Source organism: Pomacea canaliculata, linkage group LG1 (genome assembly GCF_003073045.1).
Source record: "Pomacea canaliculata isolate SZHN2017 linkage group LG1, ASM307304v1, whole genome shotgun sequence".
NCBI lineage: Eukaryota > Metazoa > Mollusca > Gastropoda > Architaenioglossa > Ampullariidae > Pomacea > Pomacea canaliculata.
The window spans coordinates 31,077,807-31,090,773 of record NC_037590.1 but is presented as its reverse complement, the minus strand read 5'-3'; the positions used below and the strand labels follow the sequence as shown (position 1 = coordinate 31,090,773).

Below are 12,967 nucleotides of genomic sequence, written 5' to 3'. Positions count from 1 at the left end.
CTATACTTCTCCATGGCGCGCGCACACACACACACACAGAGAAATCGCCGACATGAAATGTCAGATTAGGTAACTTTAGGATTATAAGTATTTTGAATTTGCTACACTGACGCATGACTCGGATGAAGTGTCAGATCGAATGTTGGAAAAAAAGCTGGACGAGGGCAACCCTGGAGAATGTGGATACTCTAGCTGATGAAACGCGAGACGTCCTGTGATGTTCCCGATGTAACCGTTTATTCTGAAAATCTTGCTTTGTTGAAATAATACTTATCTGATATTCAGTCCCCGTGGCACTCCTGGCTTCTGAAAAAAAGAAAGAAAAAATAAAAGGGAAAGAAATTTTTAAAAAAACTGACTCAGCAGTGCACTGATATTATTTCTTGTTTTCTTGAAAGAGACCAGCTTTAACACTTTCCTTCCATCCTACAGATTTAAACATTTTTGCAGTTATCAAGCTAATGCATACATATTTCGTTTGAAAATCTTCACATTTTTTACTTTGAAGCAAATTTCAAACAATCTTCACTTCAACTCCTACTCTAATGAACTAACGCTTATTGCAACTAGGATCGAGTACTAGAAAGTATGAACCTTTGTAATGATTGGATATAGTTCACAGCTACATTTTGTATATTGATATACAGGTAAATAACCTCTTGGTATCTGTGAATATCACAGAAAACCCATGACCATGGTGTTAGAGTAAATGTTCAGGACATCTTAACCTCAGCCAACATGCTAGGTCCAGACTCTTTTGCCAATGCCTTGCCGACATATTGGCTAACGTACTGGGACATCCGGGTACTTCTGAGGTTTGTCTATGAGGCATATTGCCTATAACTTTGAACCGGGTGTGAGTGTCACCAGGTGCAAGTCTGGTGCTCTTAGGATGTTAGTGAGCACTACCTTGTATGCTTGTTTGTTTGAAAACACTCAGCACGCATGCTCCGTGCACGTCAACACGACATAAAGACACACGTGTCATCGCTCGTCCCTTTGAACTCAGCTCTAGTGTTTGTTCCTCCCACAAGCTGTTCAAGAAAACGTTTAAGACCGTGTACTAGCGTCCATTTATTTATTTACAAACCACTTCACATTATCTATCAAAGTACATTATATTCCCAACCCTCTTACTTATCATTAGAGAGTGTGTTAGCGTGGTAATAAAGCCCAACAGACTGAAACGCTAAAATTGCTCTGATTTTTTTTTTCTGTGTGATCTGATAGTGAGACCATAAAACCGGTCCAGTATTTATTATAGAATATTAATACAGTTTCGGAACGGGACAAAGACCATCCCTGCAATCTAACAATCTCAAACATTAATCTAAAGTGCCCCTCGTTGGATATCAGTGGATATTTTTTGTTTGTTTGTAAATCACACTTGAGTTCCTCGTATTCAGAAATTTTCATTACTCGTTGTTAAAGAACAACCTGAACGGTTTGCGTTTTTTTCAGATACCAGTAGATATATGCGATATAAAACTAACCTGTAAATTTAAGCCTCCGAAAACCTCCATTAATTAATTATCAACTACAATTCGTACCTGCGCTGATAGCAGTGTACTACGTCACGTTGGTACACCGTTCACAACATTGCCTGCAGTCAGCACTAATCAGAGAGAGAGAGAGAATGAGAGACACTTCAGATTATTCGGACGTTGTCTGTGGTTCTCAAAAACTGTTACTTTAACACGAGAAATGCGGACTTTGAATGTCCGAATAGGTCCAAACTGTTTCTCTCTCTCTCTCACTGACTGGTGTCGACTGCTGGCAACTTTGTACATGATGCTCTAGAGTTACGAAGTACACTGTTAGTGTATCACTAGAATGGAAGGATAGCATTTTTCCTATGATGCTCACTTGTCTTATCTTGTGTCTAGCAGTTGAATGTTTAGTTCCTGCTTGGTCCTACCATATTTTTTCGAGTTCTAATTGCTTATTTAGAGATTGCACAGATACAGAAGCAGAGCAGACAGCAGATTAATATAGTTGCTCATTAGTTTTAACAAGATTTAATGAAACTGTATTTGTCACTGTCTTACTTAATCAATACAAAAAAACAACAAAAAACAAAACAAAAAACAACAACCAAAAAACCAACTAATGCACCCCTACTAGGCCTTTAAATCATATTAGGAACTTAAGCCCCACATAAATACATATACTGCTTTTGAAGAATGTTTGATTTCCATTATCCTAGTGGATGCGGATTTTATGTTTGAGTCATTTGATATTAGAAAACCCACAAATAATTATCTCCTGTCCTTTTCACTCCGTTCCAAAACACAGGTGTATAACACCCTTTCAGGCTCTCTTACAAGTGTGTAAATTAAAGTGGAGGAACAGATGGAAGTGTTTTTTTTAAACTTTTGCACCTTCTGATTGGATCTGTCCATCAGAACGAGCAACAGATGGTCACGAACTGTGCAGGTCCCGGAAGGTATAAATACCTACATACACTACTTGCCGTATCTTTAGCTCCATAATCAGTCGATCTAGTACCTTTGCTTGCCTGTCAATATGTTCCTGCAATTGGGACTTGTTTGTTTTGTTGTTTTCATGACTTGTTTCAACGCGGCAGCAAGTCCTGTAGATGATGATGAAGCGACTGTCCATCACGGTAACTGTATTATCTCAGTTTTGTTCTGACATTTAGAAGCAGTTTAAACCAACAGATATGGGTGGAACTTCTTTAGAGTTTTGTTATGTGAAAGACTTCTCTTGCATTTTTAATCTTTATTAACCGCGAGAAACTGTGAGGAAAGAGAAGAAGAATACTTTGCCACAGATTTCCGAAAAATAAATAAATAATAATAAAAACAAAAATGAAAAGTCAAAGTAATATTTTACTTAAATAGCTTATTTCTTTGATGAAGATGATGATACTGAGCATATCGTCAGAGTTTGTGCGTGTCTGTGTCACCGAGTAAGAGAGAGAGAGATAGAGAGAGCATGTGTGTTGGGTGCAGGGGAGTGCGCTAGTGTGCGTGTCTTTACGTATTCATGTACGTTTCAGAGCCATTCTTGGGTCTTGTACCCAAAATCTCTGAAAACTTCGATGATGTGGATGAAAGCCCTCATCTTTCGATTCGCCAGGTACGCTTTTCAGATCGTGGTTCTGAGAGAAAAAAACAAAACAAACACAAATAAACAAACAAACAAACAAACAAAAAACAAACAAAAAACAAAAAACAAAAAAAAAAAAAAAACAAAAAACAAACAAAGGCCTATATGTATGGGGCGCCAGCAATGGTAAATTGCCATGGCTAGAATGCATTGTATAACTATTGAAGTTAATCTATGTACACAATGAATTGGATAGCAACATTCAGTATATTATAAACAAAAGACTTTGGTCTTATCGAAATCTTCTCTCTCTAGTTATAGAATTAAATGTTTATCTACAAAATATATTTTTAAAATATAAAATAAATTATATAGCTACCAAGAAGCAATTTAAAAATTCCTACGTACATATGATAATGTTACATTGAAGTAAAAATGCAAATGTTCTTGGACTGCAGGCGGAGTTTCAATGACACTACCTCCATTGTATGCTAATGTAGGTTTTGGAATTCGAAAGCTCCATTAGGGACTGTTTTCTTGTTTGTTTGTTAAAGCATTAGTCAGGTACAGTAATTTTGTCCACAAATCTAAGGTGAATGTCGCTTTGGTTCTCAAGATACACGCAACAAATATTACCATACAGAGAAATATCAGCAATATCAGGTTACTGCAGAGCACTGCAGCAGTAAACAGTTCTGTAATATGAAGAAATTGCCAGAGAACGTATCATGAAATCATCTACAACGGCCATTTAACTAAACAAATTGCATACAATCGTGTTAAGGAAACTATTTCATGTGTTAGTCTTGTAAGCCAAATCGCCATCTATTTGATGATATGAGTTTTGTGAAGAAGCTCTTGTACAGTGTTTAGTTAGGAATAAAATTAAGGTTCTTATCATGTTGTCATGTACACCCGTACACGCATACGCGCGTGCACACACACACACACATCACATTAAAATTCCGCCTACTTCGTCACGTGTTGCTGCTTACGTCTTTGACTTTACAGACCTGTGACCCCAAGTGGACAACCCTCGACCCACGCCACACCATGTGTCTCACCGACGTGGGCGTCGCGGTTCCGCTGGACGCCGCCACCAAGGCCGCTCTGGTGCAGCAACACAACGACCTGCGCAGCCAAGTCGAGCCGCTCGCGGCGGACATGCAGGAAATGGTTGGTTGACCCGGAACCGATTTCACTTTACTTTGTTAGGGGATAGTTAACCTGTAGCGGTAAACTAAGCTGCTGATATTTTATGTGTCGTTCATTTGATCTCTTTTTGTTGACCTTGCAGCTAGTCTCTACCCTTTTTTAAATTTTTTTAAAACTGATTGCCACGTGACAGCTGGTCCTTTCCAACGTGATGTAAACGTAGGTTCTGACCTCTGTGAGACTTCTTTGTCGTGTTTGCGGCAGTTGAGGTTGACGAGGGTAAAATGCCGGTGGAGGAGGAGGTTGAGGATGGGGAAATGCAGACAGGAGGTCGTCAGCTGCCTATCGCTAATTGCTTATCTCCCTTTTCCATTTCTGTTATAAGATTACCTGCCTTTTACCCCTACATTTTACTACACAATCAAGATTGTTTACAGCCTGCACTATTCTTTCTATTTTTCGTTATTTTTATATTTAGTACAAGAAAAGGTAAGTGGTAGTAAATACACACATTTTATGTTTTGAATATGATCTCCAAATATGATCTTCTGATATTAGAGTATCATTACAGTAACTAACCCTAAAGAAATCGTTTATAAGAGTTTTATGCTCACAGTGTCAGGAGCTAAACTTCACGAGATGGTGAGGGAATGTGGTGGGGGTCAATGCAAGATCAAAAGTAGAAAGAGATTACCGAGGAAACGAACGTGGAGAAACTCGAAAATTACAGAAACGGACAAAAGGACAATAAGAACCGTTGAAGTCTTCGCCAAGATTAAAGCACAATCGCAAGGAACAAAGCGAGTCAAACTTAGCCTGCAGCCTCAAGCATTTTGCGAGAAGGACAGAAAGCAGAAGTTTGTTTGTGCATTTTTATTTTTTTTTGTTTAAACACGCCTCCCTGAAGTGTTACGAGGTATAAGTCCTGTAGTCATACAATGAAGACTTCGATAAATGACATCTAGACGTTTACATGTCATCCAACTTGTCTGAATCCTTACAGGTCTCTCGGGTTATCTCGATTCCTGAAGGTTTTTTTTTTTTATTACAGGCATGGGACGAAGACCTCTCCATTGTCTCCGAGAAGTGGGCCATGCAGTGTGTCGTTGGCCACGACAACTTTACTGCACGTCAAGTCCCTTGTGAGTATTCATCCTTCCTTTCATCTTCGTTCTGTTGTTCATCCCCTCTAAAACGCTCATGTATTTGTTGTCAACAACAAAATAGATCTTCTGACTAATGTTTATTCTTAATTAGCATCGCTTTAGCCCCTGTTTAGGTCAAAGAATATAACCAGAAAGGCTTTAGAGTTTCGGATGCTTTGGTATCCTGTGCTGAAGAAAGTTTATTTTGCATATGCATCTAAACGGTCGTAGTTTTCGTTTTAATCCGTCGTATTTTGCATGCACACAAACGTGATTCGCAACAGGAATAAAAGACTTCTGTCTATCATTTCTCTGTTTACTCAATCAGTCTCGGTTTGAGTGCACTTACACTTTGCATTCACACTTCTTTATTTAAAAATGATAATAGAAATGACTTGAAAATCAAATAATCGTGTCCATGTGATAATAGTAAAAACAAAAATAGCTTCAGGTGTTCTTTATGTAAGAGAGAAGCTGGAAGGTAAACATTTTATAAAGAAAATTCTTTCTTCAGAAATTGTTTTCGAGAAAAAATGTTGCTTACGTCTGGAGTAAGTGGCTGTAAAATAAACCAATCAATACGCATTACACCGTATTGTTGTTTGACAAACAAATCAAGCAGAAGTGACTTAGTGATTATAACAACCAATACGAACGCACCATACATTTATTAACAAAGTCGTTTGACATCAATACAAAATAAAACTATTTAGCAACCAGTCACTTCTCTGGTAATGTTTATGGACAGATACATGTCTCCAAAATGTCGCCTAAGCTCCTTTCATGGGACAGGAGTTCATTTAGCTTTTTTTAAACAATTACTAAGAAGAATGTTGAGTAAGCAGTGGTAGATTTAATAGTCACTTTTCAATAATAATGACCAATATAAAAATAGGGTAAACATATTTGACAGATTATTTTGATATCTCCGAAGCCTATTTCTCGGTCCATTACTTTGTTTCCTTTTAATCAAGTCGTATCTACAAAAAACACTCTTCTAAATACCGTTCGTGTATTGCTTAATAAAGGATGACGATAATAACCAGGCGAAAAGAAAAAATTCGAACCAAGACTATCTCAGCTTCAATTATTATTTTTCTCTTTTGTCTTGTAGCTCTTCCCAGAGTCATGATAGGACAGAACGGAGGCTTTGGGTACTCCACATTTGCTGATGCAGTTCAGGCGTGGTTTGACGAGCGCAAAGATTTCCTTTACGGCAAAGGCTCTACTGGAGGTGTAGTAGGGCACTACACACAGGTATGTCACCTCTTTACAACATCCACTACACACAGGTATGTCACCTCTTGACAACATCCACTACACACAGGTATGTCACCTCTTGACAACATCCACTACACACAGGTATGTCACCTCTTGACAACATCCACTACACACAGGTATGTCACCTCTTTACAACATCCACTACACACAGGTATGTCACCTCTTTACAACATCCACTACACACAGGTATGTTACCTGTCTCTATACACCATTCACTACACAGCTGTATCTTTCGCCCTCTCTGTTATGAGCATATATGTTTATGTATGTGAACCGCAGAGTGTTCCGAAGTAGTAAACGCAATAGGAGCATTTAGATATTTACTTGGACTAGAAATGATGATAAACATGTGAACATGTGTATACAGTATTACATTTACTTTTTCTTATTACCCATTTTCCTAATTACTATTTAAGGTCGCCTCATCGAGGGCAGCGCGGGTTGGCTGCGGGCAATCATATTGTGCGGGACGCCCGTATTTGAAATACTACTTCTGCAACTATGCCGTTGGGTAACGTACACCGTTATCAGATCCTACCCACATCCTTTTTCATGAACTTTCTATATTTCTGACAATATGTCTAGGCTCTGTGCCCATCCTTCTTCATTAATATCTCTTATTTTCTACCACGAAAATCGTTTAGTTGTTTTCGTTATTAAACATAAGTTCCATTCGAGGTTTGCAGAGAAAATTACTATTACACATCAAAGGAAGAGAATTAGATAGAGTGCGCGTGTGTTTATTGTGTTACTTATATTATTGGTTTCTTCTTATTAGTATCATAATATTGTGATATTGTTTCTTCCCATGAAATGACATGACAAAAACCTGTAGTAATCTGTCAAGAAATTAAAAACAATCGATTAATGAGAAATGGCTGGCAAGAGTTGTTCACACAGACTCTCTAGCTAAAATGTATCATGGTTGAATCTGTTAATAAATAAGCATGGATGTGGAAACCTAAGCTGACTCGCGTCTTCTTACAGACAAACGAGAGGAGATACTATTAAACCATACAAAAACTCCAATGTCAGCTGCTCGGATTGTCCAACCAAGTGTGACACCAGTGGAAAGCTGTGTGGTGAGAATACTTGACAGTAATTATGTTTTCATGAGTGTGGATGTGTGTGGATGTCCCAAAATCACAAAGATCAATTTCTTATGGATTTCATTTGTTTTAAAAAAATAAGAGAAGATTAAATTTCTGTTATAGTTTTTTACTGAACCTAACATTACTGTTTGTCTTGATTATGATCGTATTTTGAGAGGAACGAAGATACAAGTTTAGTTTTAATTGGATTAGTATTTGTCATTCCTCTTGTCAGACTGTGAAGGTAAAGTGTGTCTCAACGGAGGTACTTTCAACATAGTGAATTGCACCTGTACCTGCGAGAAGCCCTTCAGTGGTGACATCTGCCAGACGCGTGAGTAGTGCTCACCACTCTGAAATCAGCTTGACTTTCTGCAACTTCTTGCTCGATTTTTCTTTTTAGCTCTAGCTCTCATCCCACACCTCCTTGAGTGAATAACCGATGCACAGCGGCACTCTTTATCACTGTTTTCAGAAAATGGCTATGTTCAGTATACATGTATCACTATGTTCACAAATGACAGCAACAGAGCGCTCCAGTAACATATTTCTTATGATAAATTAAAAAAAAAACTCTTCAATTACTCACTTACCTCTTGTTCCCTTCTATGTTATATTCATGCCTTCTGCTAACTTCCACTCAGTCACTCATTCCCCAACTTACCTAGTCACCTACCAACTCACTCTCAATCGCTCACAGGACAAAAATCATTTCTAGGCTGGAGGAGGTCGCTGGCTCTCAAATGTCCTTTGTAATCCACCCACCCAATAACAACTGTTAATGTCTTTCTTTGCAGTAACCTGCCCAAAAATAGACCCGTCGTACTGTAACAAGAATTGGCCACCACCCTACTGTAAAATATACGAGAACGTGCCCTATGCGTGCCCCTACATGTGTGGCATCTGCACCGCAAGTGAGTAAACAAACACCGTTAGTCGGGGTCCAGCTTTGGCTTACGGAGTTAAGCGCTCGATCAAACCTTTGAGTCTTGGAAAGAATGTGTTCATTAATACATGTTGCAAGTGAACCGAACATAAAAGCTTGTAATTTACGCAAGAGAAGAAAACTTTTTACTTTCTGTCTCTCTCTTGACAGCAAGTTATGTTAGACTTTTAAAATAATTCTTCTTGTTTTATGTACTACCATAGTGTCAGAGATGCTCACACCTCTGTGCATTTTTTGTTTTTTATTTTCAGTTGTAAACTAAACAACTTCATCTGATCTTTGCAGGTCCTGTATATGTTTAATTATATCAACAAAATATTGTACAGTACATGATGAAAAATATACAATAACAGATGAAAAAATCTCATTCTTAATGGACATCCAGAAAGTTACCAATTCTTCAACAACTCTTATTATCCAATATTCCAATAGAATTTTTTTTAAATTTTTTGGTCCCAGATTAATGTCAGCGGGAGAATACAAGTGTTTATACTTTGACACAAGGTCACTTTTATAGTGTTCTCACTTTATACTGTTTTAACAATACTATTAATTATAGAGTGTCCATGACAGTTATATAAAAAAAAAAAAGAAACACCAGAATTTTTTATACGTATCTAAAAAAAAAATATGTCAAAAATTCAAATGTTACAAAAAATCTGAAGTAAAAAAGAAATGTTATTTCCGCACTTTACATGGAAGACGAAGCCTCCACTCCCCAACACGCAATGTCTCGGCACTTGCCGTGTCTCCTTGGCAAGTGAAGTGCTGGCCGGCGATGGTTAATTATATTCTCTTTTAATTTTATCTTCCAGCTAACTTAAAAACTCAAACCTTTTATTTTCTCATTTAACGGTGAGACTAGGCCACCCTTGCCTTGATAACCAGCCAAACCTCATGTCACCCTTCTGGGACACATCACAATTTTGATGATCTGTTTATTGCTGCATCCTTCCAGGTGGTTAGTGAACGTTCCTCACAAGCTGGACAACTGAATGGCTAAAGACCCGTCAACATGATTCAGTCTGATGGAGCACTCGCTTTTAATGTTGTACAACTTGAAAGTCATTAAAGATTTATCTAACAAAAGGCTATTTCGAGCTGGCTGTTTGTGTGAACTTGGGATTAAAGTCTTTGTCTTTTCCCTTTCAAACTCTGTACCAAACATTAAAAAAAAATAAAACAAACTCTGGGACAGTTACTTTGAATCATCGTACCCATCTTATAGCAGCCTGGACTAGTTTCAGCACAATAAAACAACCATCTTGAGTCACTGGCTTCTGACTCCAAAACTGTTAAGAGGTGAGAGCACTGGGGTTGAGTACAGTGACCTTAGTTACTAAGCGAGGATGAGCCGATGCCCTGAGGTAACCGTGGTAACTCAAGTACAAGCGTCCTGTCTCCGTGGTTGACAAGCGGTGTCCAGCCACATGGAGTTTTAACTCTCTTCCTGTAGTTATAAGACAGAGGCAAAGATGCCCTCAGGTAATAAAATAAACCAATGGCTGGAGTCTACACACCGCTGAGGTCGTTGGAGAGAAGACGCTGTCGGTTGCCCGGGAGGCAACATATCGCTTTGCCACCCACCTTCCTCTAAAGACCTTCGGCGTCTGTTTAAAGGATCTCATTCATTGATCTTCAAGATACTTTAGTTCTTTACATGTGACCCCGATAAGACCGTTCCTGTGTGTAAGAGCTAATTATACTACTCGTGATAACTTTATCATGTTTATTCACACTCATCTGTTTTCTTGTTCATACCGTAGGCAAGATCATTAGTCAACATCTTTATCTAACCCTCCTACAAGCTCGTTTTAGAAGTCTTTCAAATGTCTCTAGGCGCTTCCTTTGTCGTCAGGTGTCAACCCAAATTCACTTTCATATTTCTCAAGAATTATCCATGTTTCCGGCGCAGACGCCTCTCACTAGTTCCGCCAACTCGTGTTTGCTTCTGAAAGCATTATGTTGGTTTTGCCTCTGTTCATATGGACTGATAAGACTATAAGTATTATTTTTTATTAATTTTTTTGTCCTACTAAAAAAAGTTGTCTTGCTTAGTGTATGTGAAAGAGAGAGAAAAAGAAATACCCTCCAGTTTTTTTCTTCTTTCCCGATCGCCTGTCTCCCTAGACTGGAACCAAGTAATACCATTCCTAGAAACTGGACCCTTGTGATTAAGACAGACCTGGAAACTAGTATTGTAGCACACGATACAGTCCCTCTGTTTACACAATAGTTAACAGGGGTCACGCATCGGTTATTTTAACGCGCTGTCGAGCAAACAGAGAAATCTGAACTCCATCAATCGCTTTGAGAAAACAAAAGAGACAGCCAGGTGGTGTTATAAGTGACATTATCGTTCAGAGGCTTTATCACTCAGCGGGTCCTTCGCTGTTATCTAGCGACGTGAAGCAGCCGGTCTCATCCCATCCCATCAATTAAGCGACAGGGTTAGCAGGAGCAACACATGTTGACCGGAAATGACGTGCCCAGGCAAACTCCCGGGCGCCTTTTGTGCAGCACTTATCGGGCTGACTGGCTATTGTCACACCTACCACACCGTTGTTGTTCTCCTTCGCCACAATCATAAAGAGCTCCTAAACGAGGATGCAAATGGAGGGATAGCGGGTTGACGGAGGGTAGGGCTCGATTTCAACGTTCTAAGCAGATGTTCGGGTCGCGTATTTCACTGCTGGCGTCGGCCATCTTTAAGTCCATCTTTGGTCTTCCGCCGGCGCCATGGAAGCAGTTACTACCATAAAGCACGCACAGTCGTCAGAGAGTTGACTGCGGGGTCGGATACAGAAGGGGGTGTAATGGGGGTCCGAGGAGCGTGGGTGTTCCTCCTGCAACATTCACGACGCTTCTAAAGCACTCTCTTCTTATGTTTCATTCATTGTTATCGATCATCACCATTGGCTTCTTTTCTTCTTTTTGCGACCGAATTAGAGGACTGATGTAAAGAAACGAGTGTCGCGTGACTGCTCTCGACACGAACAAAGAAAGCTAAGATAGCTTGTGAATTTGCTAGCCTGCCATCTTCATGATGGTCGGGTTGCCCCTTTAACATATATTAACTTTGTAACAAGAAGGTAGAGGGAGATTTGGCATTTGACGCCGAGACAGCAACTAGGATTATATCACGGCAAGACAGCCAACCATGTAAACAAATGCCACATGCAGATAAACAACAGTGTGCCCGAGACGAGAGCTGAACCCAGGACAGCCAACCCTCACTGTATTGATGATAGCTGCTAACATTGTGCCACCGGACCGCCCTAGAAAATATTTAAAATCAAATAAAAATTATAAATGCTGGCAAGTGACTACTGAAACGTGACACTTGGAATTAATAATAATAATAATAATAATAATAATAATAACAACAACAACAACAATGGGTTTACTCCGCACTTAAAATTCCCCTTTTTTGAACGAAAAGCAAAATCAAATGTTCTCTGGAGAAAACACTGCCCTAGACAGACCTTTGGTGTAAAGATATGTCTGTGTGTGCGTGTTCTTTTGTAAAGCACTTTTTGCCTGACTTTGATGGTGGTGTAAAGTGCTATATAAATCAACTTTATATATAACTTTATAAAACCATTTCAGCAGTGAATCAGACAGGAGAAAATGTTAATTGTTTGTAAATTATGTCGGCGCGCCATATTTAATGTCTTTTTAATTGTTCAAAGTTCAAAGACGACTTCTTACCCTTTGTTTGATCTCTAAGAAACACGAACTAAGCGGAGACCAAAACTTTATAATGAGGAAAATAATTGGGTACCAAAAAAAACCTTTAAAATAGCTAGGAAAAAGTTCGCCTTTCAAAGTAAACAAAAAGTCTAACTACACAGACTGTTATAGAAGAAGATGAAAGAGAAACGCTTTCGAAATAAAAAATGATAAAAAAACCAAAACAAAAGCAGTAAGATTAGAAGGACCGACAGGAGACTAACTTTCTTACAGATTTACTGTCCTTCCTTTGAGGAAAAGTTTACTTTCCAGCTTAAAAAAAAAAATAATAGTGCGACTCCTACAAGTACATTTCAGAGTTTAAATGAACCTCCTTACCAGACACTAAAACTTCAGCTATCAGTGGTCGGTTGCTTTTTACGGTTTTAAAGCCTTCTTACAAAAGAAACTCTAGGTATGGCGGTGGTTTAGATCATAAGAGAAAAAAGGTGGTATTGCAAACTTGTCAAAATCCACCTCCGATACCTACCTGCATACATATATAGACACATAAATTTATGTATACATATATATTTATTATTTAT

The 12,967-nt window shown here is 38.7% G+C and overlaps 1 protein-coding gene across 1 annotated transcript; it reads left to right on the top strand.

The window, feature by feature from the left end:
• Window positions 1–2,470: 2,470 nt before the first annotated feature.
• On the top strand, window positions 2,471–9,779 carry LOC112576325 (cysteine-rich venom protein Mr30-like). Its single transcript, XM_025258688.1, has 10 exons — window positions 2,471–2,626; window positions 3,023–3,102; window positions 4,084–4,248; window positions 5,279–5,369; window positions 6,487–6,629; window positions 7,070–7,164; window positions 7,641–7,735; window positions 7,980–8,078; window positions 8,542–8,658; window positions 9,649–9,779. The coding sequence occupies exons 1-10, from the start codon at window positions 2,527–2,529 to the stop codon at window positions 9,654–9,656; spliced, it is 993 nt and encodes a 330-aa protein (XP_025114473.1). The 5' UTR covers window positions 2,471–2,526; the 3' UTR covers window positions 9,657–9,779.
• The last annotated feature ends 3,188 nt before the right edge of the window (window positions 9,780–12,967 follow it).